Genomic DNA, 24,516 nt, shown 5'->3' with positions numbered 1-24,516 from the left:
GAAAGCAAATAGAATGTTAGGTATTATTAGGAAAGGAATGGAAAATAAAAATGAGGATGTGCCTTTGTATTGTTCCATGATGCTAACACATCGCAAATACTGTGTGTAATTCTGGTCACCGCATCTCAAAAAAGATATAGTGGAATTAGAAAAGGTTCAGAGAAGGGTGATGAAAATGATAAAGGGGATGGGACGAGTTCCCTATGAGGAAAGGCTAAAGCAACTAGGGCTCTTCAGCTTGGAGAAAAGACGGCTGAGGGGAGATATGATAGAGGTCTATAAAATAAAGAGTGACGTGGAACAGGTAGATGTGAATCGTTTGTTTACTTGTTCCAAAAATATTAGGACTAGGGGACACGCAATGAAGCTACAAAGTAGTAAATTTAAAACGAATCAGAGAAAATACTTCTTCACTCAACGTGTAATTAAACTCTGGAATTCATTGCCAAAGAATGTGGTAAAAGCAGTTAGCTTTGCGAGGTTTTAAAAAAAAGGTTTGGATAGCTTCCTAAAAGTCCATATATGTCATTATTAAAATGGACTTGGGGAACCCACTGCTTATTTCTAGGAGACGTAGCATAAAATGTATTGTACTTTTTTGGGATCTTGCCAGGTATTTGTGACCTGGATTGGCCACTGTTGGAAACAGGATGCTGGGCTTGATGGACTTTCAGTCTGTCCCAGTATGACAATACTCATGTTACTACTACTAATAGCATTTATATAGCGCTACCAGATGCACGCAGCGCTGAACATTTGACATAGAGAGACAGTCCCTGCTCAAAGAGCTTACAATCTAGGTAAAACAGACAGACAAGACATTATGGGCAAGGGAATTACAGGTAAAGAAGAACAGGGGAGGAGGAGGGCAATGAGTAGTGGCTAGGGGCCAAAGGCAGCAGTGAAAAGGTAAGCCTTCAGCATAGATTTAAAAAAGGTAGAGATGGAGCTAGACGTATGTGCTCGGGAAGACAGTTCCAGGCATAAGGTGCAGCAAGATAAAAGGATCTTATGAGATCCTGGGGAACTGGGTTCAATTCCCACTGCAGCTCCTTGTGACCCTTGGCAAATCACTTAACCCTCCACTGCCCCCTATATACAATGTGTATAGCACATTGTACCTTCAAACCCTGATGGTGGAGGCAGACTTAGACATTGTTGCAATCACGGAGACGTGGCTAAATGGTTCCCATGAATGGGATGCAAACATACCAGGCTATAATCTATTTAGGAAGGATAGAGAGGGTCGTAAAGGTGGAGGAGTAGCTCTGTATGTGAGAAATGATATCACGGCGACTGAAATGACAGGGACCTGGGGAAAAGAAGAAGCGATATGGATCACCTTAAAAAGAGATGATAGAACCTCAGTCCATGTGGGTGTTGTCTACAGACCCCCGACACAACTGGAAGAACTAGATAGGGATCTAATCGCGGATATTCAAAAGTTAGGAAAGAAGAGGGAGGTGCTGTTGCTGGGAGATTTCAATCTGCCGGATGTAGATTGGAAGGTTCCGTCGGCGAAATCGGAGAGAAGTAGACAGATCGTGGATGCTTTCCAAAGTGTTTTGCTCAGACAAATGGTGACGGAACCCACGAGGGAGGGAGCGACGCTGGATCTGGTGCTCACAAATGGGGATAGCGTGTCAAATGTCCGAGTGGGTGCCCACCTGGGCGGCAGTGACCATCAAACAGTTTGGTTTGATATGACTACTGTAGTGGAGGGCAGCCACTCAAAACTCAAAGTCCTGGATTTCAAGCGTGCTGACTTTACTAAAATGGGGGAATACCTGAGGAAGGAGCTGATGGGCTGGGAGGAAGTACAAGAAGTGGAAGGACAGTGGTCCAGGCTGAAAGAAGCTATAAATAGGGCTACAAACCTTTATGTAAGGAAAGTAAATAAAAGCAAGAGAAAAAGGAAACCGATATGGTTCTCCAAGCAAGTGGCTGAGAAAATAAAGGCTAAAGAGTTGGCGTTCCAGAAATACACAAAAACTCAAGAACAGGAATACCGGAAGAAACTGAAAGAAGCCAAAGGGAAATCGTGCCAAACGAATCTCATTGAGTTTTTTGATTGGGTGACAGGAGAATTGAATCAGGGACGAGCTATGGATGTAATCTACTTAGATTTCAGCAAAGCTTTTGACACGGTTCCCCACAGGAGGCTTTTAAATAAACTGGATGGGCTGAAGATAGGACCTAAAGTGGTGAACTGGATTAGGAACTGGTTGACGGACAGATGCCAGAGGGTGGTGGTGAATGGAGTTAGCTCGGAGGAGGGAAAGGTGAGTAGTGGAGTGCCTCAAGGATCGGTGCTGGGGCCGATTCTGTTCAATATATTTGTGAGTGACCTTGCCGAAGGGTTAGAAGGTAAAGTTTGCCTATTTGCGGATGATACTAAGATCTGTAACAGAGTGGACACCCCGGAGGGAGTGGAAAACATGAAAAAGGATTTGAAGAAGCTAGAACAATGGTCTAAGGTCTGGCAATTAAAATTCAATGAGAAGAAATGCAAAGTGATGCACTTAGGGAATAGAAATCCACGGGAGACGTATGTGTTAGGTGGCGAGAGTCTGATAGGTTCAGACGGGGAGAGGGACCTTGGGGTGATAGTATCTGAGGATTTGAAGGTGACGAAACAGTGTGACAAGGCGGTGGCTGTATCTAGAAGGTTGTTGGGCTGTATAGAGAGAGGTGTGACCAGCAGAAGAAAGGGTGTGTTGATGCCTCTGTATAAGTCGTTGGTGAGGCCCCATCTAGAGTATTGTGTTCAGTTTTGGAGGCCGTATCTTGCTAAGGATGTAAAAAGAATCGAAGCGGTGCAAAGAAAAGCTACGAGAATGGTATGGGATTTGCGTAACAAGACGTATGAGGAGAGACTTGCTGACCTGAACATGTATATCCTGGAGGAAAGGAGAAACAGGGGTGATATGATACAGACGTTCAAATATTTGAAAGGTATATATCCGCAAAAGAACCTTTTCCGGAGATACGAAGGCGGTAGAACGAGAGGACATGAAATGAGATTGAAGGGGGGCAGACTCAAGAAAAATGTCAGGAAGTATTTCTTCACGGAGAGAGTGGTGGATGCTTGGAATGCCCTCCCGCAGGAGGTGGTGGAGAGGAAAACGGTAACAGAATTCAAACATGCGTGGGATAAACATAAAGGAATCCTGTTCAGAAGGAAAGGATCCTCAGGAGCTTAACCGAGATTGGATAGCAGAGCCGGTAGTGGGAGGCGGGGCTGGAGGTTGGGAGGCGGGGCAGACTTATACGGTCTGTGCCAGAGCCAGTGGTGGGAGGCGGGACTGGAGGTTGGGAGGCAGGGATAGCGCTGGGCAGACTTATACGGTCTGTGCCAGAGCCGGTGGTGGGAGGCGGGGCTAGTGCTGGGCAGACTTATACGGTCTATGCCAGAGCCGGTGGTTGGGAGGCGGGGCTAGTGCTGGGCAGACTTATACGGTCTGTGCCCTGAAGAGCACAGGTACAAATCAAAGTAGGGTATACACAAAAGTAGCACACATAAGTTGTCTTGTTGGGCAGACTGGATGGACCGTGCAGGTCTTTTTCTGCCGTCATCTACTATGTTACTATGAGTGTCTAGTAGTGCTATAGAAACAAGTAAATAGTAGTAGAAAACAGAGATGGAGCACAGTTGTGAGAACTGAATTTCAATATGATAATTGAGAAAACAGACATCCACCAATAAGAACATTAGTTAGCAGTAGAGAACAATAATCAGAACTGGAGATCTGATACAGGAAAATTACTCAGGCAGTTTTCACAAACAGCGGTGGAGAACAATGGTGAAAAACAGTTTTCTGAATGATAGTTCCCTATAAAAATAGTTACTCAGGTAGGCATCCATAGAAGGAAGTTGTCAGTGAATTGCAAAAAAGTACAATACCATTGCAACAGAGCTTGAGCTTGTCAGTCAAAAAATGCCGAGAATGTTGTTAATCGACACAGCAACTGCATTTTGAAGCCCTGTAAAAGCCTGTGACTCAACTTCAGAGGCTTATGCAAAAGCATTATGTCAGCAAACCCCACACACCAACTTCAGCCCAGAATAGGGATGAAAAACTGGTTACAGAAACAGAATAAATACCTTAGTGTCTACCTAAGAGTGCTTCAGTTTGCATAAGGAGGGACCGAGTCAGATTCTGATATTGGGCTGTCCAGTCAAATCCCATGTCTCAACTGCCACCTTAGAACCAGTGAAAGACAACTTTTAACCAAGCAGCACTGAGCAGGCAGCACTAAGAATGACATTTGTGTGGTTTTTAGCTGTTGCACAGAAAAATGTTACAGGTCACTGACCTTAGAGGCATCTCAACCCAACACCGGAGAAAAATGGGAGACCGGGGAAAGGGACTTGGCACCAACTCCCCAACAAGTTTCCTTACTCTATCACTTTCCAGCACAATTTAAGAGAAACTTAGCTCAACTTTACCAGAAAGCACAGGGTTCAGAACCCTGTGTGATCTGCCAGCCCAGGACCTGCACAGTGAAGCATTACCATCCACTGGAGACAGAAAAATACTGAATACCTATGCCTGTTTGGTGCCCTTAATATGCAAATCACAGGAACTATTTTACTTCTGTCTCCATCTCGCTGGTCGGTGGACACAACACCCATAGGTTCTGAACTGGTCTGGTTTAATGTTAAGTAAATATGTTTACCTACTCACCACCAGTAGTTTATTTTCACTACTAATATGTTCACTTTTTATATTTATTATGCTTTGGAATCAAAATGAACTTCAAGTGTCAAGAGGTCAGAGCTTCCCAGAATGTCAGTTGGGACTCCAAATCGGGTTGCAAACCCAGGTTTAGGGTCACAACCTGGAAGATGCATCCAAGGGGACAGGGGTAACACAATTTTATTTGACCATGATTATGGGGGTCACAGTCAACAAAAAATGATGAAATGCACTGCAAGTGGTTTTAAGTGAAAATAATCAGTCATGCTGTCCATTCTATCACACCATAGGCTATTACTCTCACCTGCAGTTAATGATCTTTTCACCTCCTTCAAATTCCGAGTTCTTCCCCCAGCGCTTTGGCAATTCCAAGACCATCAGCCCTTTATTTCCAATTAGTGCTACATGATGCTGTGTGGGACTCAGAAGAACCTGACAAACTTCAAAAAGGGGTGGATTTATGCAAAGCAGTGTCTGGAAAGTAAGAAATATTAACATATTTGAAAGATGGTACCACCTGCATTCTTCCCTTCTTATTGATCTTATTCCTAGATATTCAAAGTAACACTCCAAGAACATTATTTCCACTTATTTCGTAGGAAAAGCGTATATTGTTTACAACTGTCACAACTAATGTTCCCACCTATTTGGAAGGGGACTGCATTATAGAACTGCAAGGAGATTAAGACAAAACAAGAAGTCCAAATTCCACAAAATAATCGAAGGAAACCACACAGTGAAGAGAAGAAAAATTACACAAAATGTAGTGTACACTCCAGAGATTAAAACAATGAGGTTATCAGTAATAATATATATTTTTTAAAAAGCATAACTGCTCGCCCTAACGTGAAATCTCAGCTGTATAACGTGCAAAATTTTCTGACAAGATCTCTATTACTTAAGAGACTCAGAGGATGCTCTCTGGAAAGCCCTCACGATTGCTCCTCCCTGAGCTGTATGGCCGTACTGTACATAACACATTGACTATAGAGTGTCATTTCGAGATTTTAGCCAATAAGCAGCAATTAAAACCTTCCAAAGGCGTCATCTCTCGCTTCAAGTCTAGCGGCTCTGATGTATTTCAAGGGCGCAAGAGATGCTGCTAAAAAAAAAACATCGCTCAGAAAGTTCTGTTCCACAGGAATGCCAACACAAACAAACATTATAATAATCAGAATAAAGGTCCACTGTTCAATTACGAGGATGAGGGGGCCTCGGCTACCTGGTAGCAAGCAGAAGGCTCCACATTCAGGTTCCGCAAGCTGACAGTATAGAAAGCGCTCTGTTCGCTATCCCACACAAAGAAGTCTTCGTCCAAGCTGAAGATCAGATTTCGGACCCGAGCCCGCCTCGAGGCCTGAGCCGCGGTGCCTGAGCCCTTCTGCAACTTGGAAAACAGCGCATGAGATGCCAAGAGGTTCCGCCACTGATCACCCAATGCCGCCATCTTCCCCTCCTCCTCCTCCTCCTCCAGTCCACCACCACCACCCGGCGTCTGTGTGTCCGCGCGGGCCACCTTCAAACGCGTCACAACGCTGTAACCAATAGAAAATATACAGTCACGTCATTCCAGCCTTTCATTAGCCGATCTCTCCCAGTCCCAGGCAGCGGAAGTACGTTACTACTTTCTCAAAGCATGTTGTTCTGAAGAACTTCCTAGTTTCCTAGCGCCTATGTTAGCCCATGTGGTAGCAGTTCTGTGTTTGTGGTGTAGTAACGTGTCACATAAACGTGAAATTAATGAGTTTTATTCTTTGTGTAATGTAAGATGAAGTGCAGCCTAGGTAAAATACATGTTGTTTAATAATAGAGATATTAGCTAATCCTTTCACTGAGGGACATTTTGCAGCCTTCCTGCTTTTCAAGCACCAACATTTCTCCTGTGGCTTCATAAACAATATAGATCCAAAACAGAGGATGGCTGATGAGCACTTTAGGCTAGTTGGCAGAAAAAGTTACGGTTGGGCTTCCCCAATTTGCCCTGGTGATTTCCCGAAGTCAGACAAATTTTCAGAATATTTGTAAAATATGCATAAATTAAAATTGCGTATACTGGGTCTTCAATACATGCATATTGATGTAATACTTATTCATTTTTTATATCGTTGGAAAAACTGACTGGTGTAGCGGGGGAGAGGACCCTAGGAGAGATTTAACAAACTGAAAATAAATTAAATATAGCGGACTACAAATCCCAGAATGCCAAGGGGTAGGAGTGGCGGTGGCAAATGGTTATTTCCGGTGGTGGTGGTGGAGTGTTGGTGTGGATAAAGCTTGAGAGTACTTTCGTTCTTGGCCTTGGATATTTTTGGTTTGGATTATCGGTTCTAGTTTAGTTGTGTGGATGCTGTAAAAGCCCCGAGAAGATGGAGGTAGCGATGAGGCGGCGGGCACTGTACAAGGGCACCGCACCACCCTGGAAGGAGACATACAGGCAGGTGAGATTACAGATCTTTGGAACACTGAGAAACGCATTGTTCGGAAACTTGTCATTTGTAACAAAACAGCTGACTGCAGTATTCGGACGGGGGAGAGAGATGCTAGGAGGGGTCATATAGATCTGTTTTGCTCTTCCTAGCATTAGGAGACTGCTCTATGGGTGCTGAGCCCCCTCATTGAACAAGCTTTTTCATTGTGTCCAGGGAGGGATTGTTTGCGTTGTGTTTAGCACCTCCAATCATGCTGAACTGTTGGTGCCTACGGGCAGAGTCCCAAATACAGTACACCAATTGTTCCCACGTATTTGTACTTTTGAAGGCCCATAGTGAGGCACTTTCTTCCCCTCCCCCCAATCTCCCTTCGTAGGTTTGATGTTTAACATGGGTCTGTTCCTGATCGTTGTCTATCGTCCCAAATAAATCAACAAGTTATGCATTTGGAGATCTATGTAGTTAATTCATATTCTCCGTTTTCTTCATGGTCTTTAGTTCTTCACTTCCTCTGTTAGAACCGATCTTAATTTAAAGGTACGAGACTACGCACTTTCTCATTTCCCATCCCCATTCCTTATTGCTTTTGTTCTCCGGAATTAGCTGATAGCCGTAAGTCGTAGTTATTGTAGGTTCTGCATTCATTGTAAAACTGTTAACTTCCTAGTTTTTGTTTCCGAACAGCTGCTAATCTTATTCAAAACAAGTGTGCGAGAGGGTTTTTCAGGTCTAATTACTGGGTTGGGCAGCAATGCTGATGTAAGAAACAAAACTGAAATACAAAGTGCTCTGTAAAGGTAATAAGTATTCAGATGCAACAGAGCTAATCGAAATGGGTACTTGAGACTGAGTTGGCTGCCAGGTATTTGTGCTCTGGACTGGACTAGGACCTTTGATATGACCTCTGTGGCTAACTTGTATGTTGCTGATTTTGAAGTAAATTTTTGAAAGAAAATGTATACAAAGATAAAAGATCATCTATATACCTCTGCCAGCATGCTATTTTCATGATTTGGCAAGAGGAAAAACTACATTCCTTCTTTGGTTGAATTTAAGATTCCAATTCACATACAGGAAAAATAAAGTTTCATTTTTAGATATTAAAATCAAGTTCATTAATGCTTTCTTCACTGCTTTATATCATAAACCCAAATAAGATGCTGCATTACAACAGCTGTCATAGTAAGGCTTTAAAGAAAAATCTACCTTATAGCCAGTTTCTAAAGGTGAGATGCATGTGCTCTACAGGAGATCTGATGAGATCTAAAGTAGATAGAGGATATCCTGGCAAGCATATTACAGATGGTCTGAAAGTGCAATGAGGAAAGAGCTCTTCAGATTTAAAAAAAAAATGAGAGAGTAGTATGTACCCTGCTGTATGACCATCATGTCTTAAGACTATCAAAATACTCAGGAAACACTAACATGTCCTTCAAGTAGCACCAGATTTTTCTGACACATTTACTGGGATCCTTCAAAAGGTACAACAATCTTAAAGACATCTTAGCACCATCTGCCTTACCAGCTATTCAGAAACACAAGAAAGGCACCATTAGAGATCACTATCTCTGAAGTTCACACATCCAGCGACTGGTGATAATTATGAGCTGAGACAGTTTTTGAATTGTAAGATACAAGTGGTTTACTCTATTATATGTCCATGCAAATTTAGTCTATATTGGCAGATCTTTTAGTAAAAGAATTGTTGAACACAAAAGTGGGGTTAATAGAAAAGCCTCTGAGAAACCACTAGTGGAGCATGCAGTTGCTAAAAAAAACACACAATTTCAGATTTCTGGTTTTAAGAAAGGTTTGTGCTCCACGAAGAGGGGGTGATGTGAATAAGATTCTTTACAAGAAGAACAGCGGTTTTTCTTCAAATACATCACTGTTACACCAAATGGATTAAATGTGGAATTGGATTTAAGTGTATAAGAACCACTAATGGCATCCTCTCTTACATAACCAAGTGTGTGCCATTCAGCAGGCACACTGGGAGGGCAGCACTTGGTGGATCGCTCCTTCGGTCAGAGGGAGAGAGCAGCTGGTTCACTTTTTGTTCATTGGGGAACTTCTCAAAATTGTTTGTATTTGTTAGCTTCGGAAGGAAATCTTGCCTTCCTGCCCCATGCAAGAGCAATATTAAAGGCAGCACAAACCGATGGGCAATTGTGAGTGGGGCCTTTCCTGAGACAGGAACTTTGGCCTGCCAGTTACTGGGGGCACCCCAGCCACTGAAGAGGTAAGGAGATGCTCAAGGAATCCATCTGAGGTGTGCAGGCATTGTGGGGCCCTCACAGATACCAGTGACAGCACATTACCTCTTGGGGTGAGCGGGAGGGATACACACATGTGGTTTCCCTAAGGAGGGATTTGTGTGCCACTATCGTGTGGAGTTTTGAAGTGCAGCTTGGGCAGTATACCTAACTTTGCACCTCACAATGCTATATAAAATAATGCTATGCTATATAAAATGATGAGTGGAATGGAACAGGTGGATGTGAAGCGTCTGTTCACGCTTTCCAAAAATACTAGGACTAGGGGGCATGCGATGAAACTACAGTGTAGTAAATTTAAAACAAATCAGAGAAATGTTTTCTTCACCCAACGCATAATTAAACTCTGGAATTCGTTACCGGAGAACATGGTGAAGGCGGTTAGCTTAGCAGAGTTTAAAAAGGGGTTAGACGGGTTCCTAAAGGACAAGTCCATAAACCACTACTAAATGGACTTGGGGAAAAATCCACAATTCCACGAATAACATGTACATTTGGGAAGCTTGCCAGGTGCCCTTGGCCTGGATTGGCCACTGTCGTGTAACATAGTAACATAGTAGATGACGGCAGCAAAAGACCTGCATGGTCCATCCAGTCTGCCCAAGACAAACTCATATGTGTATACATTACCTTGAATTTGTACCTGTCCTTTTCAGGGCACAGACCATATAAGTCTGCCCAGCAGTATTACCCGCCTCCCAACCACCAGTCCCGCCTCCCATCACCGGCTCTGGTACAGACCGTATAAGTCTGCCCTCCCCTATCCTCGCCCCCCAACCACCCCCCTCTTCCCCCCAACTGCTCCACCACCCAATTTCAGCTAAGCTTCTGAGGATCCATTCCTTCTGCACAGGATTCCTCTATGCATATCCCACGCATGTTTGAACTCCGTTACCGTTTTCATCTCCACCACCTCCCGCGGGAGGGCATTCCAAGCGTCCACCACCCTCTCCGTGAAAAAATACTTCCTGACATCTTTCCTGAGTCTGCCCCCCTTCAATCTCATTTCATGTCCTCTCGTTCTACCGCCTTCCCATCTCCGGAAAAGATTCGTTTGCGGATTAATACCTTTACAGGATGCTGGGCTCGATGGACCCTTGGTCTTTCCCAGTGTGGCATTACTTATGTACTTATATATATACAATCAATGTGGAGTGTGGCCCCTGCAAGGCCATCCATTTTTTCTTAGGCGTGGCAGTGTGGGAGGCGTGCACATGGGCAGAGGGTAGGCACGCCTTCTCTAAATGGGTAGTGGTCATGTTAGGCTGTTCCTTGCTCCCTTTGCAACCAGAATGAATCTCTCTTCAGCCGTGTCGGAAGAATCAAGCTCTGGCAGCAGTGAGAGCAGGATTTCATTGAGCACTGCCTTTAGACTGGCACCACCCCATGTTAGCATGGGTGCTGCAAAAGTTGATGAGAAAGGAGGCGAGATTTCCCTTCTGGTTTTCTCACTGTAACATTGTCTACCTGGGTTATCTCAGTCACTTTTACGAAGACTTCAGTCGGTACAGAATTTAGCGATCTGCATCTTGTGTCAGGCTAGCCATTTTGATCACGTTTCCCCTTACTTCTGAAACAACATCATTGGTTACCAGTCATCTGTAGGATAGGGTTTAAAGTGCTTACTTTAACGCATAAAACTTTATATCTTTCCTCACATATTGTTCCTTATACTCCCTTTCATAGTCTTTGCACTTTTGGATGGCCACCACTTTCATCTGCCTTTTCTGTCTTCTGCTCACTTGGAATCCACCTGGTCATCTGCATTTTTTCACCTTGCACCATTCCTTTGGGATTCATTGCCAGAAAAAACCTCCGCTTAGAAATGTCTTTTCTAAGATTCAGAGCTGGTTTGAAAACCCATCTCGTTTCAAACACATACGAGTCCTAACTCCATTGTCCATCTTATCACAGCTATTATTTCTCTGAATTAGCAGCATCTCTACCTCTGTCCTTCCTATTTCTTTCTTTCTGCCCTTATTTTTCCTATCATAATTTTTGAAGTTCCTTTCCTACTATTGAATTGTTTTTATTGTAAACCACTTTGCTGTTACTTACGAAAGGCCAATATCTAAAACCAACCATAATTGAGGGGTCTCCTGCGGCAGCTTCTTCACCACGGGTCATCAATGTAGATGCCAGAGAGATCAGCCTGAGCAGGACAAAGAGGACATTTTGGCACACCATGGTGAAGCACATGCTATTACAGGTGGAGTGAATTTGCTGTAGAAGCTGGCGCAGTGACTTAACAACTCTCTCCTAAGAGTTACTACTAAAGTTACTGAAGACTTGACTTCTTCTTTTTCTACCTCTGTGGATGCTCACTTCCAAGTTTTGGAATAGCAGGTCACCGAAATTCAGTCTTTTGATATTAAAATGTCTTGAGGTACAAGAGCTAAATGGAGTATTGGTGAAAGGTAATGCTTAGCTTCACAGAATAGAATGTTTGGAGAATCAAGTGAGGAGGAATGCACTTAGGGCCCCTATTACTAAGCCGTGTAGGTGCCTACGCACAGTGGTGTGCTGGAGCGGGCTCTCACGGGCTCGTTAGAGCCGTTTGTTAAGTTTTTAAGAATTTTGGGAGTCGGTTGTTAAAGTAGGCCTCCCCATGGCTACTTTAACAACTGACTCCCAAAATGTGGGCTTGGGCCCCCAACTGAATTCACTTTTACTTTGCTGGCAGTGATGCTGGCCCCACCAGCCAAGTAAATAGACTGCTGCTGCTCCCTGCTCCTTGTTTCTGACTCTGAGCATCAGGCTGGGACTTTTCATGCGAGCGCAAGAAGGTTCCATCATGCTGCTCGGAGCCAGAAACAAGCAGCAGAGAATGGTGGCAGTCCATTTATTGGCTGGTGGGGCTCGGCAAAGGTATGCCTAGCGTGCCCACATAAGGGAGGGGAGAGAGAGACGTGTATTCCCCCCTCCCCCCCAAAAAATTTCAGGGCCGGCTATGCCCGGAGAGAGAGCCCGTTGTTAAAAATTTACCAGCACACCCCTGCCTACGCGCACCAAATTGGGACTTACCGCGTGGCCCTAGCGGTAATTTGAATTTTGGCACATGTCCACTACGTGCATCTGAAAAATATTTTTTATTTTCTGGCATGCGTAGCGGATGCGCGCAGGTCATTACCACCCAAATTCTTTACCGCTAGGTCTATGGCTGGTGGTAAGGTCTCGGACCCAAAATGGACACCTGGCAATTTTGATTTTGCCACATTTTCATTTTCGGCAAAAAAAAAGGCCTTCTTTACAGGTGCACTGAAAAATGATTCTATGCGCGCCCAAAGCCCCCACCTACACTATCGCAGGTCATTTTCTCAGCGCGCCTTTGTAAAAGGACCCCCTTAGGCTTTTCAACTTTAAGTCACTTCTGATTTTTCCTGTTGATATAGTATGCAAATATTTGCGTGAAATCATAAATGTCTGAGGATTTATTTCCGCCAATAGCAAGAGCTCAACATTGTCTTCAATGACTACTTCTGGAATTGGGAACCGGGTGTGATTTGAACTTGACACAGTTTATGGAATCACCGTTTTTGGAAGTTCTTATCTAAAGAAATACATTGGTGGTGACATTCGCTTTGGAGTTGGAGAACCGCAGTTCTCCATCTTTTCTGAATTGTGTATGGGCTCTAAAGTTAGCTTTTCCTGATTTTAGCAAGAGCTACACAGAAGCACCTCCAAGAGCTCTTGTGCTGGGTGTTAGCTTTTTACTTCATTTTCCTTGCACTTATGTTATAACTTTTAAGCAACTTTTGGAATTTATTGTGTCTAGAGGATGTCCATGTACAAACATGAATGTTCCTATTTCACTGTTTAGAGGCTGGCTTGAAGTATATTCTCTTGGGATAGCATCTGATGTAAGTTATTTCTAACTTCTTTCTTGTGGTTTTGAAATTTTTCCTTTTTGTGAAAACATTTTGTAGTATGATTTCTTTCCTCATCCTTTTTGCTGCTTTTTTTTCAGTTCTCACAACTATATGTTTTGTTTATTTTAAATTATAAAATCTGACTCCCAAGTTTGTTTGTTTTTTGCTGTATAATCAAGTAGCTGTCTGCTACGCATTGTAACATTCTTATATAATTTTTTTTTTGTCTACCAATCCTCATCTTAAAGCGCTGTGTGGAAAGGCTGAAGAACAGTCGTTCCAGGCTCCTGGACAGATATCGACAGGTAGGGGAGAACAACCACTGTGCCATGAGGGGCTCACTCCTAGTGCAGGAAGTCATGGAACAGGAATTCAAGGCCTTGCATCCTATGAACACCAATCTGCCTTCACTGTGGCGAAAAGATGATTTTTCACAGGTAAGTGCTTTTTATATGGCAAATTTGTTTTGTTTTCGCCAATGTGTGTTTGTTTTTTTTTTCTTCTTGCAGGAATGGCCTTATCAAGGCCTGGTTTTATATATTTTTTTTTCTTTCTTTCTTTGTCCACATTGTGTTCTTGATTGGTGCTGGAATCAGCAGGCTGTCTGGAAGATCAGACCATAAATAAAGTGGCAGTTACTTTAAACCTGTGGTACCACACACTTTCTTAAAAAGAGAAAGCGACTACATGGAAAACACTTATTCAGTAATTAGGGGCATAGCAGTTGTTGATGCAGATTAACAGGGCATTGAATTGTCATAAAGTTTTTTTTATTTTTTTAAAGAAATATCTATTTTGAATGCCTTCAGGAGGCCTTATATAGCTCTATATGAAAATCGTTTTATATTCATGGTGGGGGGAGGGGGAGGAAAAGCTACAACTTGAATTGACCATGTAGGAATATTTCTATGGTCAGAAGATGAAAACATCATGTCCCACTTACTTCACTCAACCACTGAAGAGGGCTCATCTGCCATTGATGGTAGAGTATTCTGTAGGGGTGGCACTAATTGCAATGACATATTTATTCATAATCCACTTTAATCACATGAAGTAATGAGATTCATGTAATGTTCTCAAAGCTTCACTTTTTTTTTCTAGTTGCTCACATCAGAGTATCAAGCAATATATTGCAAAACAGAGTTGTGTGACAATAAGAATCAACAACCAAGTTATAGATAATACGTTTTTATTGAACTAACTTAACTCTCAAAAGCTTATCAAAGATACGTTATCCTCCACTTTATCAGGTTAGTAGGTTAGTCTTTGCTTAAAATTATCTGCTCAACAACCATTATGAAACTTCTTTCTTTTGTCTTTTTCAATATAAAAAAAAAATAAATACCTCAGATTCTTCTTCTAGGCATTGGACCTGCTTGAAGATCCCGATGAACTGACTGTTTTGAAAGAGATTGAACAGGAATTAATGCTTGAAGGTAATAATCCAGGTTGGCAATAGCATGTCCCATTCACTCTCCTGGTGGCTGAAGCTGGGTGGTGTATGGTTTCTATTTCTCTGTAGCTTGTAAATAGGACTTCTGACTTCAGGTTTTAACCAATATAATCTGGTTTTCTCTTCTTCTCCCCCCCCCCCCCACACACACAAAAAAAAAGGCATTGTATAAACACCACTTACATAATACTCTGTCACCTATCATCTTGCCTTCTTTACATGTTCTACTGTGTTTGTGCCTTTTATGCATTGGCTCTTCAGCTGCACAGGTATGTGTATGTATTTAAATCAATCTAAAAAGATACCCAGCAATAGTACCTGTACCACAGAAAGACCAGTTTTATGCAAAATAAGCACCTAATTATACAAGTTATAAATACTTGAGAGGAGAAGCCCTACTCATAAAAAGTATATATTTTATTTATTGGAATTTATTAACTTCCTAATGAAGATTTACACAAGTTGGTTCTTGGGCCACATCCATTAGGTATGCATGGGGAAAACGTGTCCTGTTGCTACTGGGGGGGGGGGGGGGGGGGGAGTTCCAGTCTCCGCACACAAGTTTTTAAGATGCAAAATTGGAACAAAATTATTTTGTCATTTCAAATTAAAAATGCAAAAACATCCCAAATGTTCATTCTTGTCTTCAGAATGTTTTTCTCTTCAAATTCTAATTTCTTACCTAGTTGACATGTGACAAAACTGAATGCCTGGGACTTTTGGAGCGGTTTTATATTCAATACAGACTTGCTGCTTTATAGAAAGAACTGATGTGTCAGTTGATCATTTTATTCAAACCTAACCCAACCTTATTTCATAGAACAGTCCATGATTGAAGAAATTGAGAAGGTCCTGGCATTTGAAGAGAAATGCTTCCATTCTGCAATTGGACTGAATGCAGAGAACCAGATGGTCTGTCCTGTGTGCAAAAGGTCAGGAGAGAGCAGACCTATCCTGTATGTTAGAATAGCTGAGTACCTGAATTGTTGAGAAGGGTATGGAGGGGTGTTGGTTTTTTAACCTTGTACCATGTTAGTTTGGGGTATCATTGGTTATTTTGGTGCTATAGTCCATGAAGAAACTCTTTTTAAAGGCTTTCCAACCCAATGGAAATATTTTTATGTAATGTCTGCCTATATAGGAACAAAATTGGATATGGGGGTGGGGGGAACAATGCATCAAGTTTAAGAATGGATTAGATTTGGCCAGGTGTAGAAGAGAAATTGTCATCTATTCCCCTCCCCCCCCCTCCCGTGGCCAGTGCATGTCTGTGTCAATTGGCAAATTTCAGCTTCTGCAGTATAAAAACATTTAATATAGTGAAACATTGCTGCTGTTTTAAAAGGAGCAATTCTTTCTCTATCTGAGTCTCATTGTTCTGGGAAAATTCCATGAGTAATGCTATGTATGCTTTTACCACTATACACACCCCTATTCCTGCTGGCCTGGCTCTTAATAAGTCAGATGTGACCATCTCTGGAAAAAGGTGACAATCCAGCTTGAAGAGGAGAGACCAATTTGGCTGCTCATGGTATACCGAGCACCTTGTAATAACACATTATCTGTGCAAGAACTCCTAGACCTGATTACTCAAGTGACCCTGGATTACCGTGGTGATCATGGGAGATTTCAATACCACCACAGCTGCCTTTCTGGACACGATGACATCACTAGGATTCACACAGGTTATCAATTCTCCATCCCACGAAAAGGGTCACATACTAGACCTGGTATTCTACAAAGGGGTTGCAATGGATAACAGTATTGAAATAACACCCCTAAGTGACCACCTGAAACAAATGGCACCGCCCAGAGTTTGGAAGGAGATCAGAGACCAAAAAAAGCTGACCATTGAGAATTTCCTAGAGGCCTTGGACTATCCGCATGTGGATGAAAAGACAACTACAGTGTCAGAACAGGTTGACATTTGGAAAACACACGTAACCAAGACCTTAGAGAAAATGGCACCACTAAAAAAGGTCTTATGCCCCACTAACAAACGCTCACCTTGGTTTTCTCCAGAACTTAAGGATGAAAACTGGAAAGGAGATGGTGTAAATCTTGCCTGCATGAAGATAGGCTAAACTGTACAAAGCACTCAACAAAGTACCGCCAAGCCTTAACAGCAGCCAAAAAACAAAAACAATATTTCTCTCAATGCATTGCACAGGCTGCCAATTCAACCAAGCAGTTGTTCAGTAAACAACCTACTGCAACCCCCACAACAGAACCAGCTTAAAACTGAACTGCAATGATTTTGCTGCATACTTCGCCAACAAAATTAAGTCTCCCCCAGGATTTACAGGCAATCCCACCCAATCTCCAACCAATTAACCAGGAGTGCACAAACTCGCCCCCTCCTGACAGAGACTTTTAACCCAGTGACAGAGGAGAGCCTTGACAAAATCCGAAGAGACCTTCGACCAACTACCTGCTCCCTCGATCCCTGCCCATCAAAGACAGTGCAGCAGGCAAGTATGAGCCTCACAGAAGGCACCAGAAAAATTGTGAACTCCTCTCTTTCTAATGGGCAACTACCAACAGCATTAAAAAGGGCAATGGTTCACCCTTTGCTTAAGAAAAACAACCTTGACCAGGATAAACTTGAAAGTTATCGGCCAGTATCCAACATCCCATTTCTAAGGAAACTTATAGAACAATTAGTCTGTTTTAATGATTGGCTAGAAGAGAGAAACTGGCTAGATCCATGTCGGTCTGGATTCAGACCTGGTTATGGAACAGAAATTGTCCCCATATCCCTACTAGATCTTCACAGAAATCGAAACAGGGGATTCAGTACGGCTAGATTTCTCAGCAACTTTTGACACTGTGGATCATGATATCATGCTAGCACGACTGACAGAAGGTATCGATGGAACAGTACTTGTCTGGTTCAGATCCTATCTATCAGACAGGCAACAATCCATAATGATTGGCAGCAACTCATCACCACCATGGACACTGACCTGTGGGGTACCACAAGGATCGATACTGTCACCTATTCTGTTCAATATCTATCTCAAGCCACCAGCTGAGCTGATTCGGTCAGTGGACACTCGGTTCTACATCTATGCGGATGATGTGTAGCTACTCGTACCCATTGAACCTGACTTACCTGAATAAACTGATTACCTGTCTTAACATCAATTTTAGAATGGGCTGAACACAACAAACTTTGCCTGAATCCAAGTAAAACCAAGTTTCTCTAGGTCCTTAACACAAGTGGATATATACCCAACATCAAAATCTCTTTTGGGAAGTGCAAACTCCCCCTCAAATCACAAGTTGACTTTGGTCATATTTTCCCAGAGATGGTTGCAAATGACATTTTGTTATACAGTGACACCTGACTGAACTGTGCAGTTGGCTATTAGTTGTGTGTACTGCGATCTCCCAATACAGATACCACCCCACACAGAAGTTGGAAAGAATGCTATGACTCTTGCTCTACCTGCTTCCCCCTCTACTGTAGGGCATCCAGTGGGAGGGGACCCTTCCCCCCCCCCCCCCCCCCCACATCTTAGCATGCTAAAAGCTTGATGAATTTCCCACTAACTCTGCTCTGATTAGTGTATTGGTTCTTGAAGGATTATCAGGGTTTTTGTCTTCTGCTTCTTTCCCCTTCATTTGCTTTCTTAGTGGCCAGGTCTGTGAAGTGATGGTCATCTAAAATATCCTCCGTATCCAGTCATGCTTGTCAAAAACTGTCTTCTCCCCCACCCTATCCCAGTATTGCTTTAGAAAAGTAGGCCAGTCATGACTGGGGGTAATATAACTTTGATATACTGCATATGTGCTCCCGTAGTTAGTACTTACACCGGAAAAACCTTGGAAAGTATCTATGGGGGGGGGGGGGGGTGGAATGTAAAAAAAAAATGATGAAGGAAAGTAGCAAATTGATGGTTTTAAGAGCTTTTTCACTCTTGACTTACTGTACATTTTGAATGTTCAATGTGTTTCTCTGAAAGTTCATCAATAAAAGTGTTGAAAATAGAAAAGTAGGCCATGCCTAGAACACTTATGAATAAGGTACTGCTGTGTTATTTGTTTGCTGAATACTATAGCTGTATTCAAGGCTACCAGCTCTAAAGACAGTTTCCCTTCTAGGAATAACCTTACTGTTGCGGAACATTTCATTGAATGTCAGTGTGGTGTGCATATTAACATACAGGTAAGTATAAGCATTCTCTACCTCATATCCCTCTTGTAGAAAGGAGATTTTTTGCTTAGCAGTAGCATATTTAAAACACATTTAACCAGTGTTTGGTGCCCAATATTTGTAATGTAACAATAAAAGGTCTCTAAAGCTATGGGGAGATAGATACCTTACCCAGGAGCTGGTGTTTAACCCCACAAACCATACGCTGTAGCCTGCTTGGAGATTTGTTCAACTTACTGGTGCTTAGCTAACTAATGAATGTGACTTTATTTGTACCAAGAGCAAGCTAAAAAGCTCCCATGGCCCTGCAGCAATGTATGGAGTACCTACAGCACTGCTGCACACAATTTGGCACAAACTAAAACCTTTTGTATTAAACTGAGAAATGGGTTATTGCAGTTCTAATACTTATTCATAGTAATGCTACTGAAATTAAATTTTTATGTGGTATTTTGTACCATAGCTTCAAGCAATGACTGCACAGCAGCTCCAGTCACGCTTAGAAGATGCTTTAACAGAACACCACTCCCAGTGCCTGTACCACCCAGTGTTTTCAGTCAGTACCAGTCTGGAAGGGGAAAATAACTTGTTTATGAGCTGTCGGGTGAGTCTCTCTCTATTTACCAAGTGGCCTTAAGTTCAGTTTGTGGCAATAGCTACTAGCTCGAGGCTTCCCAAACTCAGCACCAGTCAGGCTTTTTTGTATTATATTACCAATGAGTGTGCATAAGAAAGCTGCATACACGGAGGCTCCAGTTCATTTATTAATTTTTGAGATATTTGGGGAAGCCTTGTGCTAGATTGTTATAGAATACAGTTCAAGTCTACCTAACTCATGTTGTAGTCTGTGAAAAAATTCTCTTTCAATTGCTGACCTTGTTCTAAATAGGATGAGCTATTTTCTTTTGACTTGTAAATACTATTGTAGAACCTTATGTTTCTGTGGGCTATGATTATCTGAATACCTTTTTTTCTCTCTCTCTCTCTCTCTCTCTCTTTATCAAGGTTTGTGACACAGTAATGGTAATCTTGTGACATATTTGGGTCTGCTGGCATTCCTTCATAGGAAGATACGGAGACACCTTCATTCTAAGTTCTGTCTGAAAGCACTTTATTGTTTTAAGCTGTAGGTCTTGTTTTAAAGTACACAAAAGAACACCAACGCTGCTTGCCTTTTTTTTTTTTTTTTTGTAACTTTAAAGCTAAAATTAAAGTGAAGCTTTTCTAAAGGCTAAGCGTGTGACTATTAATACTTAGAAAAAAAAAAAGAGTGGAAATAACAGCAGTTTCTTTGCTGAAACCTTGTGTGTGCTTTTGGCATAGGAACCCCTTCAGAGGGAGCTCAAATCACTGCATGCCTTTTCCTGCACCTTCTCAGGAAAGATATCAGGCAGTATTTTTTCACGGAGAGGGTGGTGGGCGCTTGGAATGCCCTCCCGCGGGAGGTGGTGGAGATGAAAACGGTAACGGAATTCAAACATGCATGGGATAAGCATAGAGGAATCCTGTGCAGCAGGAATGGATCCTCAGAAGCTTAGCTGAAATTGGGTGGCGGAGCAGTTGGGGGGAAGAGGGGGTGGTGGTTGGGAGGCGAGGATAGGGGAGGGCAGACTTATACGGTCTGTACCAGAGCCGGTGATGGGAGGCGGGAAATACTGCTGGGCAGACTTATATGGTCTGTGCCCTGAAAAGGACAGGTACAAATTCAAGGTAAGGTATACACATATGAGTTTGTCTTGGGCAGACTGGATGGACCATGCAGGTCTTTCTGCCGTCATCTACTATGTTACTTCTCTGATCCATCACCTTGTGTCAAAAGGCCTGTGTCTACTCGATGCTGGTTGCTTCTAATTCCAAAGGAAGCTGCACTGGCCTCATTCCCTTACATTTTAAGGAGGAGTTTGTTGCTGCATGGGGATATGGTTTTCATAAGTCTTCAAGACTGGAAGTGTCAGTAATAGTAGTAGCAGCCTTTTATATGGCTTCCAAGGCCTCCACATTTCATTTTCAAGTACTACTTGGTTACTTATGGAGCAGACAGAATGCTATGCTACAGTCAGGGCATATGTGGCTGTTGCTGCTCATGATTTTGTTTCTAGCATTGAGACACTTGGTGGTGGTCAGCCATATTCTCTGCCAAGTGATTTGGACTGCTGATTTGGGTTCTAGTCTCATCTAATTAGTCTTCCCTTTACAGCTCAGTTTATTTATTGGGATTTAATAACCGCCTTTATAAAGGTGGTGACCAGTAGGTACAGTTTAACATAAAACTTATCATTTAGTTAACAGCATAAGAATAGTAAAATAACCAAGAATAAACAAATACAATGAGGAGGTAAACTTGAAAACAGTAAGTTGAAATCTAATATTTATTTATTACATTTGTACCCCGCGCTTTCCCACATAATGCAGGCTCAATGCGGCTTACATAGTAATTTGCAATACAAAGTTATAGAATAGAAATGTCAAAAACAGTAGTGAAAGAATGTAAGGTTGGGCTTGGTAGTGTATGATAAGTTGAGCTTGATAATATATGACTAGGAAAAGAGAGGTTAGACAAGATCGGATAGTATGATTTGGGAGAAAAGGGGTAAGGAGGGATAGAAGTAAGGAGAGATGGAGAAGAGAAAGATGGGAGGTTGGTATCTGTCAGAACAGAATTGGAGGTTGGTGACAAACTGAGTTTCCATTTATGACATGAGCCACACATGTACTGTAGCTTCCCTGCACCAAGGCTGGCCCAGTGTGCTCCTGCTTACAAGTTTGGCCTCTTAGCTTCCACAAATCCTTTCCCAAATTGCCATGTCAGGTGGCTATGGCAGCTGTCAGTGTAGCATGTGTGGCCTTAGCTCTCAGGGTTGATGCCTGCGGCTGCCCCCAGACTCTCTACTACCAGCTGCCTTTTAGAAACAGCGCTGCGTACACTTTGTAGCGCTCTAGAAATGTTAAATAGTAGTAGTAGTAGTAGAAACGGGTCTTTAGCACTACAGCTTCTATTTAAAATACTAAAATCTTCATTCCTTCTATTTCAACAGGCAGCCTGTCTACATCCTAGATTTGGGCACTTAAAAGCTCCCTCCTCCCAAACTAAAAGTGTGTCAAGTGTAATACCCCCAATTCAAGCCATTTGCTATGTTGATTAATTAAGATCACTACAAACTTTTTTTTTTAAAGTCCAGGTTCTAACCTACAGCCTCAAACCAAACAGACCAGCCTAGGTTGCAGAGAGTAACAACCCTGCCATCTGCTGGAGACTAAAAAATAGTAGCAAGAAGAAGGCTGCACAGGAGTTAATAAGCAGGTATGACTCATGCAGCAACAGTGAGAGCCTCTGGCATGGAGTTCCTGACATAGTCCATCTCCACCCAGAACTGCCCATAGGATCTCTGGACAGCAAGCTTCTTTATGTTCATCTCTCCCCAAGAGGGAAGCATAAAGGAAGCAATGTCTGAGTGCTGATTCTTCTTGTGTATAGTCACCCTACTCTTCCCTGCCTAGTTTCCTGTTCATTAACATCCTATACTGCACTATGGAAACACTCATATCAGTAACCGAGTTTAAGCACTGCTGTATAGCACAGGAAAGTACACAGCAACTGCTTGGGTTCATTTAGTGAGAGACTGTAATTACTCTATCCTAGTCCTGCCGCACGATACAAGGCTGTGTTGAAAGCAAGGATAGAACAGATTGCAACTTTAAATTCAGCTTCAGGAAAATGTAAAGCAGAACTATATAAGAAAAACTTGACCTCTTGCGCCCTCCACTAATATAGTCCTATTAAATCAATGTCTTTAGTGGAAGAACAAAAGCGGGTAACTACTAAGCCAAATTAGTATTAAAGTATACTAACCAAATAGCTCCAGCTCCCAGCATGTTTTCAGCAGGCCCTGCCAAACTTACCCTTTACAACTCGGGGGTAGATGCATCAAGCAAACGTAAAAAAATCAAAATCGTTAAAGGCCCTAACGATTTTTAAAAAACGAAGAATGCACCAAAAAAAAATGTCACACATGCTCAGATCGGTATAGAAACGTACAATGTATCAAAGAATCACAATACACATCGTTAATCGGCCCCCAAATCATGCGCAGAGCAGCCAAGCGTTATGTTAGCTGCTCTGCGCATGCCACAAAGTCAAATCACAAGCACATGGCTCCCAAATCAAAACAAAAAAAAAGGGTCGGGAGGGGGCAAGGGCGCTCATCAGGAGCGTCCTGTACGGACGGCCTTGCCCCCCCCCCCCCCCCCCCGCTGCTCCCCACTTTCCGCCGCTCCCCCCACCCCGAAAAAGCAAAATTCAAGCAGCCCTGCTCCCCACTTTCCGCCGCTCCCCCCACCCCGAAAAAGCAAAATTCGAGCAGCCCCTGCCCCCCTCCCTTCCTCAGTTCCGCCTCCCGACATCCTCCGTCCTGTGCCCCGCCCCCTTTTGGGGTCGTCGCCGCCATTCCCCTCCTCCATCGGGCCCCCCTCCCTCTTACCGGGCCCGTGCAGCGCCTCTCTCCTCTGTCCGAAGGCGCTGCACGGGCAAGAAGACAGCTGATGCCTGCCTTCGCCCAGCTTCGATGGCGCGTCTTTCTCCTGCTTTCTCCTGCTGGGCCCGCCCCTGTCTGACGTCAGTAACCTACGTAGGTTACTGACGTCAGACAGGGGCGGGCCCAGCAGGAGAAAGACGCGCCATCGAAGCTGGGCGAAGGCAGGCATCAGCTGTCTTCTTGCCCGTGCAGCGCCTTCGGACAGAGGAGAGAGGCGCTGCACGGGCCCGGTAAGAGGGAGGGGGGCCCGATGGAGGAGGGGAATGGCGGCGACGACCCCAAAAGGGGGCGGGGCACAGGACGGAGGATGTCGGGAGGCGGAACTGAGGTGAGAGAGTAGTGAGGAAGGGAGGGGGGCAGGGGCTGCTCGAATTTTGCTTTTTCGGGGTGGGGGGAGCGGCGGAAAGTGGGGAGCAGCGGGGGGGGGGCAAGGCCGTCCATACAGGACGCCTCGGACGAGCGCCCTTGCCCCCTCCCGACCCTTTTTTTATTTTTTTATTTGATGAGTTTTCTGAGGTCCTTTGGACCAATCACAGCGCTTTTAGCTCTGCTAATGCGCTGGGATTGGCTCAAAGTTTGTTTGTTTTTTAACTTTACACTTTTTCCTGGCACAGAGCTGTCCTAACGAGAGGTCCAGACCTCTCGTTAGATTTCCTGCCTTTTTCCTGCGTAAAGGCAATCGGAAAAGGTTAGTGCATGTCGTTTCAATGGGGTTTTCACACTAATTGCTCATCTCCATTCCGTTTTCGTTAGCTGCTGGCTTCCTCGGTAAAAGCCCTTTAATGCATGCAACGGATCAAATTTTCCTCGTTGGAGAGTCATTAAAGGCTCATTTAGCTTTAGTGCATCTGCCTCTCATCAGTGTCATGTTTCTATTTGTTTTATATACCTCAGCTCTCCCAGGGATTCAAAGCAGCTTACAGGAAAAAAAAAAAAAGTAATACTAATCTGAGGGAAGTTTACATTAGAAATTACACATCAATGTTTTAAAAATTTACATCCACTAAATCTCAGAGATGTTAATTAAAAATAATTATCTTTAAAGGCTTTCCTTAAAGCTAAATATTTTGGAATCTAATTTCCCAGAGGGAGTTAATT

At 43.2% G+C, this 24,516-nt stretch overlaps 2 protein-coding genes across 2 annotated transcripts in view; one reads left to right on the top strand and one right to left on the bottom strand.

The window, feature by feature from the left end:
• Window positions 1-6,178, bottom strand: part of NUP88 (nucleoporin 88) — an 88,837-nt gene extending 82,659 nt beyond the window's left edge. Inside the window, exons 1-2 of the mRNA XM_030222558.1 lie at window positions 5,923-6,178; window positions 5,005-5,174 (exon numbers count right to left, since the gene is read on the bottom strand). Of these exons, the coding sequence (XP_030078418.1) occupies window positions 5,005-5,174; window positions 5,923-6,147 (395 nt within the window). The 5' untranslated portion in view covers window positions 6,148-6,178. The remainder of the gene's footprint in view (window positions 1-5,004; window positions 5,175-5,922) is intronic.
• Window positions 6,179-6,924: 746 nt separating this feature from the next.
• Window positions 6,925-20,094, top strand: RPAIN (RPA interacting protein). The gene is made up of 7 exons (XM_030186113.1): window positions 6,925-7,138; window positions 13,523-13,711; window positions 14,638-14,710; window positions 15,548-15,659; window positions 18,835-18,898; window positions 19,350-19,490; window positions 19,892-20,094. The coding sequence occupies exons 1-7, from the start codon at window positions 7,067-7,069 to the stop codon at window positions 19,919-19,921; spliced, it is 681 nt and encodes a 226-aa protein (XP_030041973.1). The 5' UTR covers window positions 6,925-7,066; the 3' UTR covers window positions 19,922-20,094.
• Window positions 20,095-24,516: the final 4,422 nt, after the last annotated feature.

This window comes from Microcaecilia unicolor, chromosome 13 (genome assembly GCF_901765095.1).
Source record: "Microcaecilia unicolor chromosome 13, aMicUni1.1, whole genome shotgun sequence".
In the NCBI taxonomy this organism is placed as follows: Eukaryota; Metazoa; Chordata; class Amphibia; order Gymnophiona; family Siphonopidae; genus Microcaecilia; species Microcaecilia unicolor.
This window is presented reverse-complemented; position numbering and strand designations above follow the sequence as displayed.

Bases quoted from the DNA above. Each gene is read 5' to 3' on its own strand.
- RPAIN (XM_030186113.1), top strand. From the start codon at position 7,067: ATGGAGGTAGCGATGAGGCGGCGGGCACTGTACAAGGGCACCGCACCA. The intron at 13,712-14,637 runs GTAAGTGCTTTT...TTCTTCTTCTAG, and splicing joins GAAAAGATGATTTTTCACAG to GCATTGGACCTGCTTGAAGA. The intron at 15,660-18,834 runs GTCAGGAGAGAG...TTTCCCTTCTAG, and splicing joins GTCTGTCCTGTGTGCAAAAG to GAATAACCTTACTGTTGCGG.